The 27,091-nt window shown below is 43.2% G+C and overlaps 1 protein-coding gene across 5 annotated transcripts in view; it reads left to right on the top strand.

Moving 5' to 3' along the window:
* suco (SUN domain containing ossification factor) overlaps positions 1-27,091 on the top strand; it is a 39,313-nt gene that overhangs the window by 3,264 nt on the left and 8,958 nt on the right. For 3 of the 5 annotated variants that reach the window (XM_080032890.1, XM_080032889.1, XM_080032893.1), the window contains exons 2-16: positions 12,836-12,947; positions 16,674-16,775; positions 16,976-17,295; positions 18,074-18,214; positions 18,565-18,736; positions 19,677-19,788; positions 21,208-21,335; positions 21,455-21,522; positions 21,603-21,710; positions 22,553-22,658; positions 24,114-24,134; positions 24,405-24,460; positions 25,035-25,126; positions 25,430-25,495; positions 26,223-26,306. In XM_080032890.1, coding sequence (XP_079889016.1) covers positions 12,836-12,947; positions 16,674-16,775; positions 16,976-17,295; positions 18,074-18,214; positions 18,565-18,736; positions 19,677-19,788; positions 21,208-21,335; positions 21,455-21,522; positions 21,603-21,710; positions 22,553-22,658; positions 24,114-24,134; positions 24,405-24,460; positions 25,035-25,126; positions 25,430-25,495; positions 26,223-26,306 — 1,688 coding nt within the window. The remainder of the gene's footprint in view (positions 1-12,835; positions 12,948-16,673; positions 16,776-16,975; positions 17,296-18,073; positions 18,215-18,564; positions 18,737-19,676; positions 19,789-21,207; positions 21,336-21,454; positions 21,523-21,602; positions 21,711-22,552; positions 22,659-24,113; positions 24,135-24,404; positions 24,461-25,034; positions 25,127-25,429; positions 25,496-26,222; positions 26,307-27,091) is intronic. The other 2 variants (XM_080032892.1, XM_080032891.1) reach the window with 2 other exon arrangements.

The raw sequence follows: 27,091 nt of genomic DNA, 5'->3' as shown, positions 1-27,091 counted from the left end.
TCTTCCCGCTAATTTATATTCAATTTAACGTAGCTTCACTCCAATGGCCACCTGTCCTGTCATCCTCTCATTCTCAAGAGGCTAATTAGTGTCAATGCTATTCGAAGGTGATTATTGGTGTAATGGAACGTGGTTAGCGCTCATGAGATAACTCTGCAGCCAATTGATTAAGTGGGGGATTTTATAATAAAACAAAAACAGGACCAGGTCCAGCAAAAGCATTACAAGTCTGCAAGCAAGTGCAGTTGAAATGAAGTCACCAAACTCCATTATTGTATAATATAGTGTGTGTGTGCTGTTTATTAGTCTTCCAATGGAATTAAATGACCTTGGTGATGTTGAGAGAGCTGGTCAACAGATCGTCTGTGGTGCCCCAACGACCCTCCGGGGTTATGGGATAGAAGAAGAAGAAGGTGATGTTAAATGGCTTAAGGGTGACTAGTGTTTTTTTCCGACTGCGCTTATTTTACCTCGAGAGGCGTCGTAAAGGTTGTGCTGTTTGTTTTGACATCATCCTAGTAAGAGAACACCACCACAGGGTCTTGCTTGTCCAACCGGTTTCCTATCTATAGGTTGAGCTGGTCTATATGGGCTATCACTCATTACCAAGTGTTGCCCAACTACAGATTCAGTTCTCAAACAACCTTGTGTGTGAAGCTAAGAAAAAAACAAGAAGAAAGCTGAGCTCACAGTGACTGATTGAGTTGACTTTTTAAGAAATATAGCATCAGGTAGCCTACATTATTTTTTTATAAATAGTGAAATGCACACACACACACTTTTTGAAGTTTTGTGAAATTGTTGGCCATTACTTCTTGACCGAGTGTCCCTCCTCCTTTACATACCCCCTCATGTAAAGGAGGAAGCAAGCGTATAGGGGACCCTGTCGTTAAAATAACTATGCATTCAGCCTACATTATACAAGTTCCCTTTTTTGGGGGACCAGTTGTTGCGCAAGTAGATCCTCCTTGTGTTGTCCACATGCATCAGTGGCCAAGGACCTTTTTAGTCACTGATAGTCCTGCATGGATTTCCTTCCGGCACTTGTACAAACAGTGGAGGCTGTGTGTGTTTCTGGCTGTTCCACTGTGTGAACTTGAGGGTAACATGGAAGGTAACAAAGCCTACAATAAGGTCGTTTACATTAGCCCTTTCCTTAAGCTCTTCACCTCGCTAGTTTTCTTTCCATCCCGCTGCCTTGTCACTGTAACGATCCTTGTGAGTGCAGTGCAGTGGAAAGGTGATGGGGTATCTCAAAATATGAAGTTGAAAACCTCAGGTATCTTGTGTTGGCCCCATTTCAGCTGTTCTAACAGCAGTTTGTCACATTCTGGCTTCTTGTAAAGTCATTGTCGGGTTGTTGTACATGATCTAATCTCACATTGTGCACTGTAGAGGGACATCATCAGCTCCCCAGTAAGACCGTTAATGTTGTCTTTCCTCTAAGGTTAGTCAGACAACGTGTCTCTTGTTTGTGTCCGCATCTCCTAGAATTCAGTTTGAACACGGCAGTGGCGAAGTAGGTAGGGAGATCGCCTCTGGAGTGCAGGGTCGGAGGTTCGATCCCCCGTCTCCCCGCCACATGTCGAAGTGTCCCTGAGCAAGACACTGAACCCCAAATTGCTCCCGATGGTTCAGAGAGCGCCTTGCATGGCAGCTTCTACCATCGGTGTATGAGTGTGTGTATGAATGGGTGAATGTGGTAAGATATGTAAAGCGCTTTGGGGCTGAGAATCGAAATCGGCTAGAAAGCGCTATATAAGTCAAGTCCATTTACCATTTGAAAAACAGACAATTTCTCCAAAAATTCAATCAATAACCTGATATACAGACAGCTGATACATCAGCCTTTCTTTGGGATTAGATTGATTTCAATCAATCAATCAGTAACCTTTATTTTCACTCGAAAGACACTGAGGTTTCCCTCATTTACAGTGACGACGAGGATACACAATAAACACAATTACAAGGATAACATAATGCGCAGAGAAGACAGAAATAAAATAGGATAAACATTTATATATTTAATTTATTTATGATAAAGTCACTTTCTTAGTTTTTTTTGGTTGGCAGACAAAGTGAGTCATTTTAAAACATCACTTTTGGTTTTTGATAATATTGTTATAAAATTATCATTTAACAATTATAATAACAAACCATAAAACAATAATAGCATGCCTTAATCTTTTACTGTGTTTGTGACTGGGTGGTATCTCATTTAATGTGTAAATGGCTTATATAGCAGTCTTCCAGATAAGACAACTTATATCACTTTGATTGAGACTGGATCTAATCAGCTGCCAGAGTTAGTGGGCGATAAAATGTTCCGTCGACTGTTTGCCCGGAGACCGCAGACCCCAGAGTTGCTGAGAGTCCATCTTTCTGTTGTAGTAGCAGAGTTTTTAGATCTGCAGGCTGGGCTGGCACTCCACAGCACACTGTTGTTCCAGCCCACTGGCCATGGAGACTGCTGAGCACACTGAGCTCACTAGCCTGCCCCCTCAACCCCTCTCTACCCCCCACTGCTGCATGGCTCTCTGCACATTCATGCAGTCCACACTGCCACCTTTTTAGTAATAGAAGTAATGTGAGGAAGTCAACACCTCAGGCAGAGTTGGTGTGTTGGGTGAGATGAGGTGATCATAACATCCAGATGGCATTCAAATTTACCCCCTGATAACAATTATGAATGTGTGCTAATCTTAATCCAGTCAGACTGCAGTTTATACAGTAGGCTGTTACTAGTTACAGAGAGAGAGAACAACGAGTAAAGCTCTGCTTTATGAGTGTATGCCCTGTGTTACTCTTAGTTTGTACAACAAATGGCTGACCCACATATAACTGATTTATAGTTTTTGCCTTTTGGGATAAGGTCAGCTCTGACTCAAGAAAAGTATGAAGCAGAGAGACACATGCTCTATCTCTATTTTTGATATTATGATTTAAAATCCAGATCTAAAAAGCTTCCTCGGTTTTAGTTGTGTGCGTGTCCATCTTGTCTCTCACTTACTCTACGCATAAGACTTCAGTGAATCATATCAACCATGCAAATAATGTAATGCTAGTAAACTTGAACTTGGTGTTTTGTCAACAAGCAATATTGATACACTAATGTCCAAAGAGTGTAATTTAAAAACAAAACCTTTACTAGTACAATTCTTATAGAATGTTCTTGTCTTTTTTTGAAGCAGGATCCTGTTGCTCAATGCTCAGATTATATTTTCTGGGAATAGGTAGGCCTGGAGTGAGGGCTGTATGCAGTGCCAGTGGCCTGAGGGAAGAGATTGTTGGGTCTTTAAGGTGGAGACTTGCGTCAGAACACTAACGTAGTGTTTGCCTATGTGGGAAGGAGGTATGGCAACGATAGTTGATTGATTTGACTGTTTAAGGGCTTTGTGTTGTTGTTCATAGAATTTAGTGGTAAAAATGCAGGTTTTACCAGGTTTTTTTAATTGTATGATCATCATTTTCCATCACATTTTTTGGCTGGATAGTGTGTTTATTCCGTAGTTGTGTATGATTATATAATATTTGTATCATCATTTTATTAAACTTAAATAAGCTGTTTCTTCGCTTTTTCCTGCCCTTATAGAAAGAGGCACTCTCTTTTTTCCCGTCCTGTAAATGCTCTGCTCTCTTCTCTTCCCCTCCCCCTCTCTTCGGCAGCTATATTGAAGAGCTCTCATGCTCAGTCTGCGTGTGGTGGTCTATCACTCCCCTTTTACTTTTGTTAATGGTTAAGTCTTGTGTGCAGAAAGTGTGTGATAGTTTGCATGTGTGTCCCTGACTCCCCGGAGTTGTGTTCGCGTCAGGGCAATGTACAGAAACACTCCCTGTGTCCATAGCTTACGTACAGGTCTCCTAAAGAACATTGTGTACTAAAGCTAATGAGGGCATGTTTTGCTCAGGCTCGCATATAGAGACACACCAAATGCCATCAAGTCCACTTTCGTCAAGCCGCTTGCTCAATGTCAAATCCCATTATTTTATGGCACAGTCGGAACAATTAGATTTGTAACGGACATCACAAAATACAGCAGGCTCATTGTTTATGTACAAGTACCATAGTAATATACCACAGTATTATTATGTATCGGTTTCCATCGCTTTGGAAACGAGGAGTCTCCATGCTAAATGTTTCACAACGTTGTACATTGTATACTTGTGAGGTGAGTGTTGATTTGAAGTTTTTGTTCTCCCGCTGTGCCTGCTGATGCGTACCTACTAAGAATGCACATGTATTGTTGTGTCCCCACCCTCCCATGCTGCCCCACACTGGCAAAGTGGCTTTTCCCATCAAACTACATTATATCACATGACTGCGTCCGACGGTCCCCATTGTCCTAAGACCGTGTTCCCGATGTGGCGTTCCCAAGCCTCTTAGATCCCCGTCTGACTGGGACCACATGCGGCACACCTTTTTACTTCTCATAGATAAAGTGTTCTGCAGGGCCAGGCACTCTGAAGATATGATGCAAACAGATGATAATTCCACCTTTTTAGGATTTTCGCAGGTCAAGTCAGATGACACAGTAACTACCAGTCATTTAAATAAATGTCAGAAATATGCCCGTCATGTCAGAGTTTCAACTTTCCCTTGAACACTATACTGCTGCTGCTGATGTGTTTATTAAGGTCTTTAGTTGAGTTTTCTGAACTGTTGCATCAGCAGCACACAGCTATCTGACTGTTAAGTGTTGGCTCTGGGTTGTTGGGAATATAACCCTACATGCCAGTTTCTAAATAGAGGTGTGTCTGTTCATTCAAACCAGAGAAGGGCTCCTGTGTACATTTCGAAGGATTTCTGTGCGTCACTGTGCTGCAGATACAGACAAACAAGCTTAAACTAGTCTAGGTTGTAAGAGTACAGGCCTTTCAGCATATGATTCTTTCAAATTGTGATCATCATTTGGCATAACTTAAGCATAAAGCAGGCGGAAGGGGTGTCCTTCTGCCAGGAACTACTGGGCCTGGTGCCATTGACATGGCATTTGAACAACACTGATAGATTGTTCTTTGAAAAGTATAACATCAGTTCTGAGGCGCAACAGAGCTTCATTAATCTATGTTATATAAAATCTCCCTGTTTATTATTTAATTCATTTAATCATAATTATTTATTCATTAAAAGCAGGTGCTTATTTTAGCGTGCTCCTGTTGTTAATGTAAAAGGTCAGATCATATTAAAGGGGCACTGTGTAATATGACATCATCAAGAAAGTTCTACAAAGTTCTAGAATGCAATGCTCCCTGGGTAACCCCACCCCTTCAGAATAATAACAGAAGCTACAGTGGCCTTCAAGGACAAGAACAATTCTAAATGTTAAACGATGCACCTGATGACATTCCAAAAACGTGGATTGCTCCATAAGACCTGCCTGCTCAATGTACAAAATGTAATATTAATATTTGTATTTCTCCGCTCAGGGGGATAATTCGGATTATTGGCAGAGGTGATTTTACACCAATGAGGACATATTTATGAATGAGGATATTGATTTTAGCTAATGAATTACTTAAAATGTTACACAGTGTCCCTTTAAGATAATTCAAATAGAGTAAAATATTTACTTTCAATATGTATCTTGTGACTTTGAAAAAATACACAGTTTAGTTTAAAAATGTACAAATTCAAGCACCTTTTTAGTACATTTTCTCTTTTATAAACCTTCTTGTGGCAGTTCAGGACAGCTCCTAGATTCAAGAGAGAGAGAAAGAGAGAGCAATTTTACTCTTTTAGAATAAAAGTTGCACTATTAAAAGCATCATTGCGGTGTTTAGGGCCAGATAGGAGTCAGGGCCAGATTTCTTCCTACATGGGTGTAGGTGTAGGGTTGAAGTAAACGGGATATGCCATTGATTTCTCCAGCACGGCAAGTCAGCATGCAACATAATAGCGCTACAATCCCAGCTCAGCACTTACACTGCCTTTGGTCACTCCATGCAGAAGTACATTACCAAATAGAGCAGCAATAATGCGATTTGAGGCTAATGTGTCTGAAGAAGCAAGGTAGAAGGCAAGATCATCCATTGCCTAAAATATTTGCCTTGACCCACCCCTCTATCTGTCAAGTTTCTGTCCCTCTGCAGTCAACGGGACAATGGTCAAATATACGAAGGCTGCGTTCCAATAACCATACTTCCCTGCTTATTAGTGTGGTAGAAAAATATTTAGGATGTCCCAATACATTGGGACGACACTTTTAATGTTGCAATCAGCATGCTTTTTTGGGCGATTCTGACAGACAATCCAGTGCAAAGCGAAAGTTACATCTCATCGACCAAGTCTCCGAGTGAAAACAACCAGCGATGAAACGGATATGCAAGCAAGAAGCAAGTAAAAGGTGCAATGTTTTGATGAAATAAATAAGTAAAAGTATATCCCAATTGTGTGCGTACATGCATGCAAACTATGTACTTTGTATAGTCAGCTGTAGTATGTAGTATAGTATAAAAGAGTATGCTATTTGGACACACTGATAAAGTATGAGCCACATGTGCAGCGACAACAACATCTTAACATTTGTGGATGGGTGTTTGGATTTTGACCTAGAGCCAGCGTAGATTAGTAGCAGTCTACTTTGAGACAGAAGTCACAAGGAAGAGGAGGGAAAGCCCAGATGCACAACTTGTCCTCCCCTGTCAATAAGAATAACCTAGTGTAACCTAGCAAGGCCTCTTGGTGCCTGAGTTGAACTCTGTGTCTTTGGTGTGTAAGGGTAGGTAGTAGGGTCTGGTTCAGATGAGTTGGGAGGGCTCAGTCCACCAGTTCAGCCACTGTGTCCTCGATGACCGGAGGATGCAGCAGTGGTGAGGTGGATTATGGAGGATCAGCAGTGTAGGCTTTAGGACAAACTACTGCTCTACATTATTCTGTGTGGGGGGAAATTAGGACGCAAATGTACACGTGAGCATGCTCAGTCCTTTGAGGCTGTGCCTTTACGCTCAGCTCCATCCCCCCTTTTTATTCCTCCACACAGTTTTTTTTGTCTGTCTGGCAGATGCGCTGGCCTACTTTTACTATTCTGCCTGCCCCACAATCCACCTCTGCCCACGTGGTCCCTGGATACTCTCTACTCCACTTTTTTTTCTCCCCATCTTCCTCTCTGTCTGGTATTTTGTGACATTCAGCAGTCAAGCAGTGTAATGCTCAAATAGAATTTCTGCCTGCCTGAGATAAAAACAGCTGCATTCATTTGGCCTTTTATCCAGTGTGGGTTTGTCTGTGTGTGTGTGTTCACTCTCTCCAAGCATGTGATTGGAACTTTGAATGTTGAAGTTACTTACTGACTACATTAACCCATTGTTGTCCACCATTTTTCTCCCTTCAACACATGCCATGTACTACAAACGATAATCTGGACATGAGTGAAATGTATCACAGGACTTGCTTCTGCCTCAGGACGGACAGAGCACAGAGACAGCATGCACCAAGTGACGTCTGTGATCTCACTTGATGTTACTTACTCCTCTGTTCATCTGTCTCCTCTCTGTTCTATCCCAGCAGTTGACACAGGGACACAGAGTTTACGTTTTTGAGGCGGTGTGAATGTGTTTGTGTGTCTAATTAGCAGCAACAAGCCGTCCAGAGATTTAGGCCAGGAGGGGGAAAGGCAGCAGCTAATCTGCCTTGGCCCGGTTCTACTTTGTGCGTTGCAGTGTCATGCAACGAGAGAGGAGCGAGTGACAAAGCTGCAGAATAACTACGGAGAGAGAGAGCGAGCATGACTCAAGGCTACAAGGAGCCGCACATGTTGCCATGCTAGGTGAAATCTGTTAGTCAGCTTGTTGAGTGCCATGCGGCCGCTGGCAGGTTCATCTCTCCCCTGTCTGTTGTTTCTGCAGCTCTGTCTGCTCTGCTGTCAGTTGGTACAGTACGGCTTCATTCATACCATGTCTACTGGTTCTGAATGGGTCCCAAAGCCAACAGGAAATATCAGGGGATTTGGTTGCAGCAGGGGGACACCGTATCAGGACATGTAGCCACTGCCAGTGCGTCTGTGTGCATCTGTGCAGAGCTGTGCTGTTATTGTTGTATCCCAGACGAGCCCCCAATATGTTACGACCCGGCTCAATGGAAGCAGCATAGAGGAGTCAAACAATGATAACAGTGTACATTGAAAAGCAGTGTGGTGGTGCAGAGAGCTGTTTTCAGAGGTTATAATTATGTTGTTGCGTCCTCAAGCATGACAAATCGGTGCTCTGGAGGAGCCGTTTTTTATTTACGTGGGAACTAAACAATTTGACAAATTCCTCGCCTGTAGCACAAGAAGAGCTTCAAAAAAGTCTTCTTTAAACCTCCAGGTGCTTCTAAAGTGGGACAGGAAACGGAGGAAGCGCAAGAATGAGGAAGAGTGCACTTTGCAGGCTGCTGACTCATTAGCCTTGCCTCAGGCTCTTCCTTCATTAGATTGACATTGATTGGTATGCAAAATAATTGTCCATTTATTCAGTGTTCTCTGGGTTTCCCCCTCTCACCACTGATAAATAACCCATTGAACGACAAAGTAGGTCACAGATCAGTCTTCACCCACCATCATCCTTTTTCGTCTTCAGAGGAATGTCAACACTCAGCTTTTTTTTCTAGCGGAGGCACTCTGGAGGGCATCGTTCCAACTTGTTCAACATCATGGGACCTTTGTTGTCTTGAATGGCTCCACATTCTTTTAATCTCTGTATTTGAATATGTTTTATTTGAACAGTGCTGTATGACTTGGCAGGTTTCAGTTAAACACTGAAAGTGTCCCATTGCGGATGTCAGTCCTGCGCAAACTTCCGTGATGATGATGTTGGATGCAAAATACATAGTGTTTACTCTGTGACGTGGTCACTGTAGTGTGCCTTTGCTTTGTCACCCGTGTCTATATACACGTGTTCTCTTATCTTGAGTGATTCAAACCTGATACTAACAGCCACAGTTTAGGCACATGAACAGGTCAATTTCAGTTGGGACCATTGGATTTTACAATTTATTTAAGAATTGATGCACTGTATGCTCTCAGTTAAAGTAAAACCTCACAGGTCCTTATCCAAAACTAGGAAATGAAACGACATGGGTTTGTATCAGAGAACATGCAGGAACAAAATAAGCGAATCGCCTTTTTATTAAGAACATACCCAACCCTGTGAGACGTTGAAAAAGTTCTAGAAATTCTTCATTTTTGTGGCATCCTGTGCAGAGAGGCCAGTAGGGATAATCTGAAGGCTTCGAGTGAACAGATCGCGCAGAAGTCTGACCAAAGAGGTAAAATTCCTGGCATTTAGGATCTGTAAAATCTTATCTGCAAAATTATGAATGAGAGTTAGTCAGAGGGGATTCTGACCGACCTGGCATTATAACCACACATCACTTCACTTAGATGTATAAAGTCAGAGTGGATATAGACTTCCAGTATGTCTGCTGATCGGAGTTAGTATAACTCACGCACAGAGGCATAAATGCAACATGTGTTAATCTAATACAGTAATCAAACATCCTCTTATGCTTGTCTTTTAAGCCTTGACTTTGTTTTCCTGGGCCTCAGTCTGTTTAAATGAGTCAAAGGGTTGAATAGCTGTGATATTGGGCGTCCGTTCTTTTGGTGAATTTTGCTATTGTCCATTTTCCACAATGTTAGTGTAAATAGTTGTTGTTTTTTTCCTGGGTGCGTTCTTAGAAATGATTGCGTTCTGAAAAAAGATTTTTGCCTGTTCGGGGCAAAGAGTAAATCTTGACTGAACACATTATCTGGGGGGCTTTATCTTTAAGGTGCGAACACACCAAACGCGTTGGGCGCGGTGGCCAAAGCGCCCAACGCGCCCGATCTGGCGCTTTCTGTGTCAAAAAATTGTTCAACGCGCCCAACGCTACGCAGCTAGTCTCCCCCCCGATATATTTATTCCCCTAATCAACCATGGCTGCGATCAGACCCGACCCGACACAACAGCGTTCATGTCCGCACAAAAACAACAACAACAACAACACGGCCAACAATTGTGCCAAAAGACAAATAAACAGCAAGTGAACGGAACAAATAGCCTTAAAACAGCATTGAAGATTCACGCCACTCAGAAATGAACACAAACAGCAAGGCAGCACCATACCAAACACATTTACAGCAGCATTGTGCGCAGGGCAGTAGAAAATAAAGGCAAGTAGCCTACATTACCTGGCTGTGACGGGACCGTGGCTGGCGTAGATAGCCTATAGGGCAGGCATAAACACCGGTGCTTCGCTGTACTCGTTGTGAAAGTTCCCCGGACTTAGCCGTTATGTTTGGGTTCATTATATGGAGGTGGTGGCCGCACACAGCCGGGTGAGTTAGCTAACGCTATCCGACCGGTGCTAACTTGGTTTATCGGCTTAAGCACAGCCACACATATTCACTGAATTAACCAGGAAGCCCATTCTCCTGGCTCACTTTCCCCACCCCGAGCGGCTTCATATCACCAGCCAGCCGCATTTCCTCCACGGTGTTTCTCAGCCTCTGTGTTGTCCTCCCACCGTGCCGATGCATGGTGCCGATGTCTGTGACGTCGGGTCAAGCTCACCGCTGATTGGCCAACCCGGCTAAACGTCACGCGCTGGAGCGTTGAAAGTTCAATTTTTTCATCTCGGGCGATGGTGCGTTGACGCTTTGGTGGCGCATTGACGCTTTGGTAACGCGGCTGCCGCGCCCAAAGCGCCGCTTTGCCGCGGCCAACTGATCATCACGCCTAAACCAATGGTTCCCTATGCAAAAATAGGATTTTTCAACGCCGCCACCGCACCCAACGCGTTTGGTGTGTTCTCACCTTTAGTCTCCTCTGATAGTCAACCGTCGAAAGGCCACATTTTAATAGACTTGAAAGTATTTTTACATCAACATCTATACAAGTATAATATAATATTCCAACATACAAACATTATTTAAATTGTTGCATGGGGAATTGAATGTTGTCCTCATAAGTTGCTTGGCATCCACTTTTTCCAGCAAGTTACGTAAGTCAAATATGGGGTCCATGTCTTCACTGTACATCTGTTGGTGATTGAGTGTTGGGGGGGGCGACACAGGACATATTTGAAATGTAACACGACATATGGAAAGCTAAGTTTAGCCATGAGCCTACATTAGCCTGTGGTTTATGTTTACTCCTTAGGATCACGCTGCTGGGCTCTTAGGTTTCACTCGCTGACGTTTGTGACCCTCCCTAACCCTTTCGGGGAGAGCGAATAGTTTGGCATATAGGGAACATGTTTTCGAAGAATCCACCGGAGTAAAGGAAAACAAAGTCAGGGGACATGTTGTACTTACAGTGATGGGCCTACAAAATCCCAATTAATCCAGTCACTGTTATATGGATTTCTAGTAGAATTGGTTTCATTAACTTGATGTGTTTTTTTTTTTTTGTTTAGAAGTAGTTTTTCCCTTCATAAACGTGATACGGTGCAATTTGAAAACATCCTCAGCCTGATGTTCTCAGCCTTTCATATTGTCAGTCACTCACCTCAGATGTTATCATGTTAACAGAAAGGATACTGATGGAGAGGCTGTGTGAGTGGCAGAACACTGATGGTGGTCTGTGTGTGACTGTAGGGGGGTATGTGTGCCCCTCCTGACTGCCAGGCTCACTGGGTGTAAACATGTCCGTCCATGTGTCCCCTCTCTCTCTCTCTCTCCACTTATGGACATTTGACCACTGCAGTTTCACGATCAAATGTTGTTTGTCCCTGACCTTTGCGTCTTTGTGCCTCTCGTCACGTATGCAGTGTATTGCTACGCTTTAGTATTTCCATAATGTATACGGGCCCTCCAGGGTAAACAAATGCTCTGTTGGCCCCCATGTTGGAGTTTGTATAAAGGTGTTACAAGGTACATTAACACTGATAGAGTAATTGAATGTGAATGTAAGTCTTACGTATTCTTTGTTTGCTGGCACATTTCAGTTCAGCTCAGTAGGATGATCAAGCTTAAAGGCTCTTAAGAGTCCTGACCGACTTGTTTAGGTTCAAGGAAGTGTAGATGTAGTTTTGAGAGTTATGGAAAAACCCCTATTAGCATCACAGCAGGGGGTACATGTTCAAACATACTTCCTGTCAGCTGCAGTTCCTGCTCTTCATTTCAACTGGGCACCAGCTGTCTCTCTCTCTGACTCCCTGTGTCTGTCTGCGTCTCTCTCCCCCCTTTGTCCCTGTCCTCTTCTGCTTTGGTTGCTTATCAGTACCTCGCCCCAAATGCCTTCTCTTACCTCTGCTTTATCCTTATCCTCTCTCTGTCTTGATGACTATGCGCTAGGTATTGTCATTAGTGTTTCTGCCACTATGTGTAGGCGCTAGGTATGCAGAAGATAAGGAGGATGAAATTGAACTTGCCCTGTTAACATTGACTCCTTCAAGAGTTGCAGCAGTACTAGTGCAAGCCATATTGGAGGTGAGAGTAGGGAGCACTGCACTCACTCAAAGCAGTTTGACCTTGAGCAGCTTGCAAGAATAAGAAAAGAACAAGAGTGCCATTTAGTTTCCACTAGTTGTTTACACCTGACTATTTATTTCCTGCCCTTTTCTTGCTCTCTTCTTGTAGGCCTGACTATACTTCCTCTGCTTTTTCCCATGCACATTCAGTTTCCTTTGCTCTCCTTAACTCACAGCATGTTGATAGCCAGGGAAGGAAATGCCTTTGATGTGGATGTGATGAAATGCAGCGACAGCTTGCCTGCTTACATCATGTTTTGCTGTTCAACTAATCTTTGTTTTGTGCAAATAGTTGATTCAGGGATCTAATCGTGACATGTTCAACTTGATCCGTCTATCTATGAAACCTGTCCCTCTTGTATGATGTGACAAATGAAATATCCCAATGTGCTGTGTGTGTTTCAGGTACCCCAGTCAACATGTGTATTGTTCGGAGCAGGGCTTGTCTGGGTCCCAGTCTGCCGGGGACTCAATCCCTGACGTCCAGGAGCAGGAGCAGGACTCCACGCAGCAACAGGTGTGTTTACATGTTCACCAGTCACATCACATCAAACCAGGCCTTTAATAAACAGCTCTTATACACCATTATAATAAGGAAGAGATCATTTCTGAATTTTAAATGTTCTTGTTTACATTTTTGATCATATATTCCACAACTTGGTATGGGAATTAATTGTTTAGTGTGCATAATTCAGCCAGAATTAAGCCCCCCCCCCCTCTGTGAACCAGACCTGGGAGGGAAACTTGACACTTTTGACTCACTGCCATAAGACTCACTGCCCGTGACGAAACAAATGCGTTGAATTTGTTGGGGGTTAGGTTTATCAACTTGCTGACCCCCGGTAGTGGTCGACACTAAAGGCTGTAACATACTCCGCGAGAAGAAAGAACAAAGTTCTCGGTGACAGAGCTGCGAGAAGTTCTTTCTGGTCTGACATTACATACTTCACGAGAACTCAACTGCCGAACTCCTCACCGCGGCGCATTGTTACCATGGAAATTTGACTCAGTAGCGCCAGCTGATTTCACTTCGCTTTCCTCATTGACTTCAGACTGACCAATCACACAATAGTTCTCGGACAAGCTGCGAGAAGAAAGTTCGGCCCGGGTGATGTGTCGAGAACAAGCTGCGAGAACAGCTAAACAAGAGCTGAGAGAAGAAAATGACGTCATTTTCTTCTCGCAGCTCTTTCACCGAGAACTTTGTTCTTTCTTCTCGCGGAGTATGTTACAGCCTTTACGGTTGCCCGCTTTCCCGGGGCAACTGAAAATAATGTTCGGGAAAGTTGAGATTGCTTTTTGGTTGCATCATGGACTGTAAAAGTGTTCTACCTTCGACTATCTTGAAGAAACTCCTTCAACCCGCTTCAACTCCGTCTCCCCAAAAAAAAAAACTTAGTCCGCTGAGCTGCTGCCGCTGCAGACGGGCTCAGCACCGTCTCATCATTCATTCAAAGCAGCGGTGATCAACAAACGAGAGACTGTGTAGCAAGTCCCGCAGTTGAAACACTTTATACATTTTTAAATCCATAGGCTATTTAAATCTGCAGGACAATAACTAGTTAACTTTTTAAAAAAAATCTCAAACGGTTCAAATGTGATGTGTTCAGGTCGGCTCAGTAAAATTATTATTAGGCAAAGGTCAATAAAATGACATCATGATGTGTTCAAATGTAACATCAAGAAAAAAATTTATTTTAGTTTTTCGCGAGAAGCTTGAATAATACAGTTTGGGTGAAAAACTTGTTTTCCCAGCAATATGAAATAAATAGTAGGCCTAAATATGGAATTATGACCTGTTTAAAGTCCTATCCTTAGCTCTGGTCATCTTATAAGCAATTAAAGCAATAATACCAGTTCTCTTTAAACAAAGTAATAGAAAAGTATTGATAAAGATTTGGATTGTGGAGTCTTTATAATGGTATCAATATGATCCCCCTCCCTACTTACAGTGTAACTGGGCAATAGCTTTAACATGGTGGACTTGAATCATTTTATGGCACACGATCACTTTTTGGCTCAATGTGACCGTTTAAAATAAGTAAAACATTTCTGAACGCGTGTGTGGAAGCTTACATTCAGCTTTACTCTGAGCTAGACTGAGTTTTCTGAGACCCCCAAAACCAGGCCAGGTGCCTGGCAAAAAGAGGCCTTTTCACGATGCTACAGCTAGCGCTTGGTGTTGTGTGATGTCATGATATCTAGGCTTATATGAATTGTTGTTGGTTTTATGTGTTCAGGATGAAACAAGTAAGCAGTGTTTGCATTTAAGAGATACGGTTCGCTAAAATATAAAGTATAATTTAATAAGCCTATATATTTTATTTTATTTATTTATTTATTTATTATTCTTCCGGACAATTACACACAATACACAATTTTCTCTTTGCATATTCATATTACTTTGTGTTATCGTCTGAAGGGTGGCAGGAGAAGCCAAAGGCTTATCAGGTCCCGCCCCCACTGCCATCAGATTCAGATACACAGCTACTGATACAGATAAAACATTTATTTATTTATTTTTTATTTTTTTTAAGAAGATGCATTCCAATACACAGACAATTTTAGGTCTCCTTATTCATTGCCAGTGTACAACAGACATGCTTTCCATTTTCCTCTCTGCCTGTGACAATACAGATAGTGATATGGCCTTGTCCATTTCTTCTCTAGTAGTCTAAACACATCTGCAAAAGTATTCAAAACAGTCAGTCTGTCTGCTGACCTCGGCTGCAGTCCCATAACATGCAGTGTATTTACAAATTCTTCAGTCAGTGAAAGATTTTTTAATTTTTTTTTTAAAAGTAAATCAATATATATATATATATATATATATGTTTTTTTGGGCAAGTGAACACGACATTCGGGCAAGTAAAACATTACCTGTACTTGCCCTATGGGCAAGTGCTTTTGAAACATTAGTGTCAACCCCTGTGCAGGCATGGTGAGAGGAGGAGTAGCTATAAATAGTTAGTGGTGGTGGTGGTGGTCAGGGAGGTCCTGGATTTTAGAGTTAAACCTGTGAAAGGCGCATGGGCCAGGGTAATAACTGCATAACCCTGGTCTGTATCAGTCTTATCGCCTTATCACTCCAACTTTACAACTGATAATCTTGTTGTACGATTGAAACTGTGTCAGGAACGCTAGCATCATGGAGTGAAAAGCGTGTTCTGTACATGAAGTTTAGATCAATTAGCAGGTCAAAAGTTCCTCAGAAAGCAGTCTTAGTTACACGTTGTCAGGAGCATCTAGGCTTCACTGTATGAGTCATGGAGGTGGTGGTGATGTAGGCCAGGACTGGAGCTGTGGGGTGAGAGTTCAGTGTGTGTTCAAAGCTTTCTCCAATCCTCTGCTTCTTTTCTGTCTGAGTAACACCACAGACTAATCCACCTTAAATCAATGAGCAAGAGTTTGCCTGTGGAAAGTTCAGAAAAGCTTCAGGCCAATCTTTACTTTGATACAATAAAATTATAAATACTCAATGAGCCTCAATGGATCCATTCCTTACTTGAATATTTAAGTGGCTTCTGATCTGTTCTCTTGTACACATGGGCAGTTATCTACCTTACATAACATTACATTAGCTTACCTGTAACTATGCCACCAGAGAGAGAATACAAAGTGCTCTTGGTCAAAGTTGTTTATTGTTTTTGATTTAACCTTTTATTTAACCAGGCAGGTCATTAAGAACAAATTCTTTATAAAGAGATGGCCTGGCATTAGTGAAGAAACATGAAGTGGCCTGATGCTGGCTCAGAGCTTTGCCTGGGTGGAATATTTGATCCCCTCAACTCTTGTGAATGGGCCCACAAGTTGTGTGTGTGCATGTGTGCAAATTAGTACTAGAATGAAATATGTTTTTTTCTGAAGCGAGTGTGTGCGTGTTTGTGTGAGAGTGTGTGTGTATGTGTGTGTGTGTACAGAAGAAGAAGGGGGATCATTGTTTGTGTTCCAGCAGCAAACAGGCCTGGCAGGGCGTTTCAGCAGGCCTTGGCTGTATGTCGCTTCCCTATAACACAGCCTTTGTCGGTCAACAAAAGGCTTTTTTTTCCAAAACCTAAGATCTTCTGACCTTTTTTGCTTATGAAATGTTCACTCCAAGATGCATTTCTCAGAATAAACATAACCCACAGATAATTTAGATTGGTACATTATGCAGTGATGTTTCATATATTGAGGCTCCTTTGTCATCATTTGATGGTCCTAATAATGAACATGGATTGTGTGATTATTCCCCCCTCCCTAGGTGTTGGAAGCATGGACGACACACACATCATACGATATGGGACTGGAGACGGAGAGAGAAGCGATAGAGAACATAGCAACTCATAATGTACAACAAGAACAGGTAACAAACAACTACTGGTTATTAGAAGCTCTAACACCAGGAGGGTTGGGCAACAAAAAAAAGAATGAGATATTTGTGGTGATCAGGGTTTTCAACCTGCAAATGTTCATCATTACATAGTTCAAATTTCACGTTGTTTTAGGTAATGGGGATAGACAGTAATCTAATCCTCTACATGTGAACGTGTTGTGTGTCCCCAGACTGTGACTCCTCAGGAAGCTGAGGTGAAAGAGACCAAGCTGGACCCAGAGTCTGATCCTCTACCAGACTCCCCTGAGCCTCAACCCCAGCCAGACCCCCACACTGATGTGGACCTGACGCCTGAGCCCCAGGACCACCACCAGGAGGCTCCTCTGCCCTCCACTCCAGAAGCAGTTCCAGCACAGGGCCATGGGTCCCCAGAGCCCTCCGTAGAGATATCCAGTGACCACCCCCCCAGCCTGGACTCAAAGCCAGCCACGTCCCCAGATGAAGCTGAAAACACACCTACCTCACCCAGCGCCGTCCTGACCCACACAGGGTAAGCTCACGTTCACTTCCTCAGGCATTGGAAGTTGGCTATAACCACAGAGACATTACACTGGTGAGCTGAAAAGTTCTATTGTAAAATGTCTTCAGTAAAAACAAGCTCCTCTCTTGGTTACAGCCAACTTCAACCACATCCGGTTACAATGCATGGTCATGCTGACACTGCACATTTCCTTTTTGATGTTTTTGTTTTGTCTACCTTTTGTTCCCCTCATTTGTTTTTTTGAGTTTTATTTATTTATTTCTATTTTATTTAAACACTGTTAATGACAATGGTCACACACTGAAAGAGAACCTCAAAGGAGACATCCTGGATATTTCAAAGTCACTCGGAGGCCAGCGTCTTGAACTTACATGGACCTGCTTTTGTCAGTGAACTTTGGTCAAATGGACTTAATGATGGAAGTTTGTGGATATTGTGGAAAATCCTTTGTGCGGACATGAAACTGTCAACGGGATCAGACTGGATACCCCCCTCCCCCCTATGAAACCCTTCAAGAAGAACTTAACAGCTCCTTTCTGGAAGCTGCTAACAACATTGGGACATTTGAAGACGCAGTCAACTGCCTCAAAATCCAGCGACCTCCCCCCATCCCTTTTTGTTCTTTCTCCTCTATCTTTATCTCTTTCTATTCCTTCTCTCTCTCTCTCTCTCCTGCTCTCCCTATGCTTTCTCTCCTCATCCTCTCCCCCATCCTCCTCTCTCTGCCCTCCCTCTCCCTTCCAGTGTAAGGAGGTGTGGTAAACGCCGTGTCCTTTCTTTCCCTCAGTGCAGTGCGGGTAGCCAGTGCAGGAGATGAACTCCCAGTAGACAGCTATGTCTATGCGGAGCTCTCTGAATCGCAGTGCGGGGTCATTCCCCCCGAACTGCCAACCTGTGAAAACACTCCTTTTGGCAGCCCTCTCCTAAGGTGAGTTGTCTGAGCCACATAAGCCTAATCAAAGCACAGAGACAGGTAATCAAGTCACAAGCTCCACCTCTCTGCTGTGCGCAAAACCGTCGACCGCTGGCCTTGCTCTCCACTCACTTCTGCTTTTTTAATTTTAATTTTCTTTTCCCATCGTTTTTTCTGCTCAAAGTAAGGACTGTCAATGCTGTCAAATAAATGGAATATATTTGTTGTGTTGCTTCATGTCTCCAACATTGCTGGGTACTTATTTGTCTTCTCCACCCTTCTTTATCCTCATTTCTCCCCTCTCCATCACCTTCTCTTCCCTTCAACTCCCTCCTCCCTCTCCACCTCATGTGTCTCTTCTATAGTGTGGGTGAGGCTGGCCTAGAGGACCAGCGGTCAGACCGGAGCCCCAGCTCTAGTCCTGAAGCACAGGTCCAATCCACTCCAGATCATGTGGACCAGGAACAGCGCAAGGAGGTGGATATGGATGGGCTGTCTGATCTGGACAACACTTCCCATCCCCATCAAGAACACAAGGTCAGCAGCCACGTGGTTCACCAGTATCTCATATATGTATCAGTGTATTATACATTCAATGAGAGACACTGCAGGCAAAAACACTATGTCCATACTTCCAACATATCCTCACAGCTGCTGGCTGGATTACCATGAAAGTTATACATATTCTGTGTGCACAGCAGGTCTAGCAGCAGGCATCTTCTCAATCCTTTAAGTTGCAAATGCTGAGTCAACTTACTTTCAGTTGCTTTTTTCATTGTTGAAGGGCAACTGTGACCGGGGGAGTTTAGTTTTGTTGTACATGATTGTGCTGTTGTGGACCTGGTGACTCATCTATATGAGGCTGGTAAAGAACATTTGACATAAGAGGGCAACTGAGTTGGTGGATCTTTGAGGGAATCAGACTCGCTTGTGAGGTCCAAAACAAAGGTTTATGTAATCCATCAAAATCTTCCTCACAGCTCAGTGCATCTCAATGCTCTAGTGGCCAGGGGCTAGCTGACTACCACACACTGTGGATGGGAGTCAGTGTGTGTTAGTGCGCTGGTCATCACTGATGCCAGGATACAAATACTGTTGTTATTCATATTTAGAAATATTTCATTAGTTTACAGAGTGCTGTGATCTTGCATATCAAGATATTACCTTATTAGGATTTTAGGTGAAATGATAAATAAAGTTTAACTGTCACTCTGGTCCTGTGTGTGTTATACACTTGAGAGTTTGACTTAAGTCACTTTATTGAGCAAACACTGGACTTTACCCCAGTTTATTGACATTAGCTTGTGAAAATGCGGACAAGTTAGTCCTCAATAAGTAAAGCGCTGATATTTGGGTCAAGGTTAGGGTTAAATTACTAGATATGCTTAAGGTTAGGGTATGTCTCCAGGAAATGAATAGTAAATGTAAATACCCCGAAAGTGGCATTAGTAAACCTATGTGTGTGTGACTGTTTCAGGAAGGGGATGCCAGTAATGCCAGGGAGACTGATCCTTCCGTGCCCACTAAAGAGGACATCCCCACCTTCGACGAGTGGAAGAAACAAGTCATGGAGGTGGAGAAGGAGAAAAGTAAGTGCATACATTATTAAAACACACATGTAGATACATGTGCACGGCACAAACGGAAAGAAGGAGAACTCAAAGATGGATTCGTATCACTTGTGCCTCATTTCCACCGAGTAGAGCGGGTCGGATCGGAGCGGCTCAGAGCGGGACAGCTCACTTTTAAGAATCTCGGTGTTGTTTCCACCGCCGACACTACCCTTACTGGTAGGGCGGGGTTTAGGCTGGACTGCGATAGCCGCTGCCAGATTGTGGGTCAAACTATCGGGCTGTGGAGCAACTGTGGTCAAGCCAGCGGTCTCTTGTTTTTGCTTGGTCAAACCAGCCGCTTCTTTATTTATTCCCCCCTGTGTTGTGAGCACAGAGACGGCTCGATGCAACTGATAAGAGACGGTGAGCGAACAGCGCTGGCTGCGGCAGCTACGTGACATCGTAGCAGTGGGACACAGTGTAGCCAACTGATTCATTTAATGACGAGGAAAAACACCACACAATAAACAGTGCCGCGCTCACATTGTCGCCAAAACTCTCTTCACTCTAGCCGAGGTGACTACAAACGGCGGAAATGATTAAAACCAGCCGCTTCTTTATTTATTCCCCCCGTGTTGTTGTGAGCGTGTATTTACTACTATCTATGGCGTAAACACACAGAGACGGCTCGGCGCAACTGACAGAGACAGTGAGCGAACAGTACTGGCTGCGGCAGCTACGTGACTGTGGGACACAGTGTAACCAACTGATTAATTTATTGACGAGGAAAAACACCACACAATAAACAGAGCTGTGCTCACATTTTCGCCAAAACACAAGACTATCTTCACTCTTGCCGAGATGACTACACATGGCGGAAATGATTCTTTCGACCAATCAAATGACGGCTCCGCCGTTTCGGCACCCTTTCAGGCGGCCAGTACCCCTACGGAGGAGTACTGAGATTTGGAGCGGCTCAGAGCGGTTAGGTGCGCTTAAACCTTACCCTACCCAACTTTTGGCAAATGAAAAGCCAAACTACCCGGACCGAACCGCTCCGACCCGCTCTACTCGGTGGAAACGAGGCATTAGTGACACAGGCTTAGCCAGCAGCAACGCTTCAGTAGACAAAGGAGGCCTTCACATGTCCTTTTGATCCACATCTCATCCCTTTTACCCCTTTTTTTCTGAGACGTTTGGTGTGCATTGTCTTTTCCTCCATCGGTCTTTTCCTCTTTCGCTTCCTTCCTCTTGTCCTGTCCCTGTCTGTCTTTCTCTCCACCCCCCCCCCCCCCCCTGCCCTCTCTTTGTCTCCCTGTGCACGCCATGATGTGGGCAGCGGAGCGTGTGTTTATTCGTGTTGTTGCGTAACCTCTCTGCCTTCCAGCGCCTGTAATGGGCCCAATGTGACTCTCTCTCTCTCTCTCTCTCTCTCTCTTTCTCTCTGTCCTCCAGGTCAGTCTCTCCATACCGCCACCAGCGGCAGCCCCCTCCCAGTAAAGAAGGTCCAGAAAAACTTCAAGAACAATTACGCCTCTGTGGAGTGTGGTGCCAAGATCCTCTCTGCCAACAGTGATGCCAAGGTTAAACACATAAACACACACACACACACACATGCACACGCACGCACAGAGAGAAAGAGAGCTCAGGATGAAATTAGTTATGTTATGCTAATGGTGGTGGATTCTGTCTCTTTTTCCAGAGCACTTCAGCTATTCTCATGGAGAACATGGACCTTTACATGCTAAATCCCTGCAGCAACAAAATTTGGTGGGTGCACAATACAAACACACACAGTTAGTTAGTTGTATGCAAGTTGATCTTCTAATAAACCCTATTCTTCTCTGCAGGTTTGTGATAGAGCTCTGTGAGCCTATTCAAGTCAAGCAGCTGGACATCGCTAACTTTGAGCTCTTTTCATCAACACCTAAGGACTTCTTGGTCTCAATCAGTGACAGGTAAACTTACTTTGTTTCTCCTATGTAATGTCTACACAGTCCATAGTAAGCTGGTTGTGTATTTAAACCAATGTTATAACTGATTGACATGTTCTCACAGGCATGTGGGGGGATGTGTGACAAACAGAAGGACCTGCATTGAGCTAGTCCAATTTTTTTGCTGTGTCATCTGCAAGTGTTTAATAATCTAGTAAAAGGGGACGAGGGATTATTGGGTTTATTGACAAAGAGTAAAATTAAATCATTGTTCCGTTCCTTAGCTTGAAGTCTTTTTTTTAGTAAATATGTATATATATATAAGTATTATATTATATAAGTATTGGTTAATCAAGTGTTGCATGTACAGCATTAATCAAATATAAAATACAAATGTAGCCTTTCATGTTTCCATTTTTCTGTGATGAGCTTAATTCAACTAAATTGATTATTTCATGGTTGCTAATTTCCCTTCTGAATATGAAAATGGTTGGGAGAAGAAAGCCTCATTTCGGCTGACACAAACAGCCCCACATGTAAACATCAGAACCAGGACTAGTCAAAATCCTTCGTCTTCCTGTATGAGCAGCTCTGCCTTTAGTTGTGCCAGCTCTGACAGAACAAAGCTGCTTGTTGTCTTTCACTTTGGATTTATTTTTTGAGTGTCATCATCACGCTCCACAACTCATAAATTTCCCCCCTTCTGGCATGCAAGGTCACACCTCCTGTCACACGGTGTGCGGCAGAATTTGAAAACGGCCTTTGTGAATATGCCAAACTGAAGTTCACTATCTCACACACACACACACACACACACACATCTTGCATATCTTACATATCTTACATTTCTCTTGTTCTGTCTGCAGATATCCTACCAACAAGTGGGTAAAGCTGGGTACTTTCCACGCCCGCGATGAGCGCATAGTCCAGAGCTTCCCACTGGACGAGCAGCTTTATGCTAAATATGTGAAGGTACTGCTTTGTTTTTCCCTTTCTCTATAATAGCACCCTTAGGTCTCAAGGAAAGCAAGAGTAAACCATTTATTCATTTATTCTCAGCAGTATGTCACAGTTCCTAGTTGAAAAATATACACACACATGTTCATACATAGGCTTTTTTTTTAGCTCAGCGGACCCTCTTATGACTTCATGGTCATTTAGCTGAGCAGCAGCACTCCTCCCAAAACTGGGCCGAGAAATGTGAGTGGGCAAATGACAGAGTTTCTATTGGTCCGATACACATTTCTAGTGGGGTGATCCTATTTGAGGTTTTGGGTGTCACAACACCTTGAGCCAAGTTGGTCCTTGTCTGTTGAAGTCTAGGCCAAACCCTGGTGCCATTCAGGACATAGAGGATCCGAGTTGTTTACCCTCTGCTCGAGTCACTTACAGCTGATCCCAGATAAATTCAAACTTAAGACGTTGAAACAATTTTTTTTTTACATGTGAATGCAGGAGCATTAGTGTGAGAAAGAAAATGGAAAGCGAGCTGGAAAAAGAGTGTGAAAGTATTATCCGGGTTCCAGTGTCAGATGACCGTCTCTCTTCCAAAGTCGCATACATTAGCAACCATACAGTGATGAAGCACACCTCTTCCAACAGTGCCAGGGCCAAGGAAGTGTACTGTGCTTAAGTACGACACAGTGCACTCACACTGGTGAAATAAACTAGACTCTGAGCATCAATCGTGCTTGGGCACGCTACGAATGCCCCTAGTGTGAGTGTGCCCTGGGTGTGTGCTCCTCCATTCTGACATTCTCTCACAACTTAAATATTTCTCAGTGGATATGAGTTATAGTGTCTTTAGGTTCCAGTTAGAGTTGAATACATTCACAGGTTTCCACAAGAAAAAAGTAAATGTCAGTATAGAAGACGGCATTAGACCACAGTGACGTAATAAATAATCAGCCTCTCTCCTTACACGTCTCCCCCTTCACTGTAGCTCACTAAATATTCACTGTGTAGACTTGTTAAACAGTCGATTAATCCTACGATGATTATCATTTCTGTGCTGTGAGTGTGGGTGTGATTTGTGGGTGCTGAATGTGATTAATGTGCTCTGTTGAAATAACTGTTGTTATAAACTGATTTGTTTAAAGTATTATCTGCTTTTGTTAGCGCTCTGATCCGAGCAACTCAAATTTGTTGTCCTGTTCTAATGTTTTCCCTCCTGTCCTAAGCCTGTCTGTCTGACTGTCTGTCTGTCTGTGTAGCTTGTGCTTCTCTCTAGCTCCTCTGTCTAGTATGTTGTCTGTTGTAGAGCAGCGATCCAGCATACACCAGCTGTGTGTTTTTCTTCTCATGAGTGAGCCAGACTATAAGCAAATGCTTGACTTGCTTGTTGGTCGAATCAGTCTTTACTGATTTCTCTCTCTTTTGTTTTATTTCTCTCTCTCTCTCTCCTGTCCTGTCTTCCTCTCGCATCAGATGTTCATCAAGTACATAAAGGTTAGCACTCTTCTCTCACCGTCGGTGCACTCATGTAACGGTCATACACTTTAGTGGGTGAGCTTTGCCAGAACATAACGGTTAATGCATGCCAAAGATAAGAAACATGTAGAACACGCACACAGACCACACTGTCGACGCTTGGCAATTCTAATATTTAATTTTCAAGTTTTTGGTGGATTGTGGGTTAATGGAGTGGGCACACATACATACATACATACATACATTATTGGAAAGTTCAGTTTAACAGTTTGTTTGTTTTCCCTGCAGGTTGAACTCCTCTCCCACTTTGGATCAGAACACTTCTGTCCGCTCAGTCTCATCAGGTAAGATACCGGGGGCATTGACTATGAACTCCCACTGCAGGCCAGCTGGGAGGATCCAGTAAAGTTACTGCCACTTCTTAAGGAAATACAAATACCGCTAGAGAACAGGAAACTGTTTGTAAAAGCACATGGTGATTTATTCGAACCAGTCATTGTCAAATCAAATGTTATTTGATCCAAAAGAATGACTCAAAGTATCTCAGTTCAAACTGTGTTGTACCATAAGTCCCTATACAAAAATGCTTCCCTCCCTTCGCTTTGCTCCAAAGTTAAAGCTCTTTTCTGTGCACAGACATTTCACCTGCAAATCTGTCACATTCCATCACACAGTTCAGACCCAGCAACACTGACGTCACATTTACCACATACAGTAACCAAGCAGAAATGTCAAGAGGCACATGTCTGTCCCAAACCAGCAAGGTCAACGTGTACTTCTTTTAAAGGACCTGCACTTGGCCTCTATATGGGCTGTTTAAACATGCTCCCTCCCCCTGCTCTTTCGTGTAGAGACAACAAGCCTTATATTTTTCTGTAGGTCGGTCTGTTTGCGTAACACTGTGTGTGTTTTGTGTAGGGTGTTTGGTACGAGCATGGTGGAGGAGTATGAGGAGATAGCAGATCCCCAGGACCCATCAGATAGACCGGAGGACTTGGATGAAGATTACGGTGAGATGGTTATCTGTTAAGTTTTTGAATGTGCATTATAATTTTATTTTTAAAAAAATGTTAAGGGCTGTGTTTCAAACTTTTTCAACTCCAGTTTAGTATTTCTCAATTTTCCGAAGAAACTTTTAAAGATGGATGCACTTATTAATAAGTACATACTAATAAACTGCTCCTCTCCAACATTAAATTATAACATTCTATAAAAGAATAATGTTTCTGTACTGTACTTATCGCATGACATTTTAAAGTGGACATATGTATTTTACTCGACCTAACCTGCAGTGTGTCCTTTTCTTTTTTCAGACTATCCACCTGGATACCAACCATCAGAGGACAAGGCCTCTAAAAACCTGCTTGGCTCAGCGACCAGTATGTACACACAGACGTACACACACACACACACACATACAGCTATATTAACAAAGAGTGACTGACAGCAAGTAAGGTACAACATTAAAGCTGACATCAAACTAAGCTCAGATGATTATCTTTAGATAACTGAACAAAGAATAATTAAGACATTAAGATTACACACAAAAAGGCATAGCTCTGGAGTTTGAAGGGTTAGAAGCAGGTATGGTCTTCAAGGCTTTTATTTTGAAAAGGCAAATCATTACCCCAGGAAAGTTTTTTTTATACATGATGTTGGTATTCAGGGTGTACAGTTGTCCTGCCCAAAGAAACAGCAGTGCACTAAGATATGGACAGATATTTTCTTTTGACTCTGGTTCGTTTTACACACACGCACGCACGCACACGCGCAAACACTCTGGTGCCCCTCTGTCTCCTGATTTAGCTAAGGGAGGACCTCTGCACCCGCACAAACAATTACTGTGCACACATATCTTCAGGCCTCAAACCATAGAGGGTGTTTTTCTTCTCTAGATTGCCAGGCTCTTTAAATGAGGGCTAAAGAGTGTAAAGTTAAGTTTGGAAATAATGTGGCAACAGTCCAGAGAGGAGAGTGAGGGGAAAGGGAAAATAAATGGTTTTATTGATACGCGTTTAGCTGCAGGCTGCTGCCCGAAAAATGACTTTCCAGGAACCTCACAGCTGTCAAAATAACGATGTTTGTCTTCTTCTTTTCCTCTTTTAGATGCCATCTTAAACATGGTCAACAACATCGCTGCTAACGTGCTGGGCGGCAAGCCAGAGCTGGAGGGTGGAGCAGACACAGGAGGTACTCATCCCTTACTGCTTCCTGCTCCTTTTTCCCCATCATGCTTTGCCTTTTTGATGTCCAAAAACTTCCTCCACTAAATCTTTTCCCATCACTTGCTCTTATAAGCATAGCAAGGATTCAAAAAGCTCAAGTCAAGTTATCAACGTTATCCTCCTTTGGCTAAGGGAGGGAACTGGCCAAACATTATGACGTTATTGAACCAGCTGCTCTTATGTTAATTTAAAGAAACTATTTGATGATCTCCCCAGGAATAATGGATCAAATGCACGCCTAACAACCACCCCACACAGTGTTTAAAAAGAGACTATTTCATTCATTTCTGCGGGGTACTTATTTCTTGGAAGCACACGCTTCACATTTTCCCTGGACTTTCCAAGAACACCATTCGAATGTCTCCACGTTTCTGCTCACACTCCTTTTCTGCCCTTTCTCATTCCCCATACAGGCCTCTCCCCCCCCTGGTGTATCTTTCCACATACTGTTTAGATTAGCTTCCTCTAAAACTGGGTCACCGACGTATGCATAGCCCTATGTGTGTGTTCATGTGTTTATGTTGCCGCAAGAGACAGATGTGTTGGCTTTTGGACAGGACGGCTCCAGCAGAAATTCTGCAGAACTTTGGCTTTCTGTGTTTTACTTCTTGGCGGAGGAGCCGATGTGGGGGGGTGGGGCTATGACGCTCTGTTTACCCCACAGAGACTTCCACTCAAAAATAACTCTTTTCTCAGTTTTCCTCGTGGCGTAGAGTTAAAGGGAAAACTGATCCTGACGTACATATTTTC

This window comes from Ammodytes marinus (assembly GCF_949987685.1).
Source record: "Ammodytes marinus genome assembly, chromosome: 8".
Taxonomy (NCBI): Eukaryota; Metazoa; Chordata; class Actinopteri; order Uranoscopiformes; family Ammodytidae; genus Ammodytes; species Ammodytes marinus.
The sequence above is the reverse complement of the archived record's forward strand: the minus strand, read 5'-3'. Positions and strand labels throughout refer to the sequence as shown.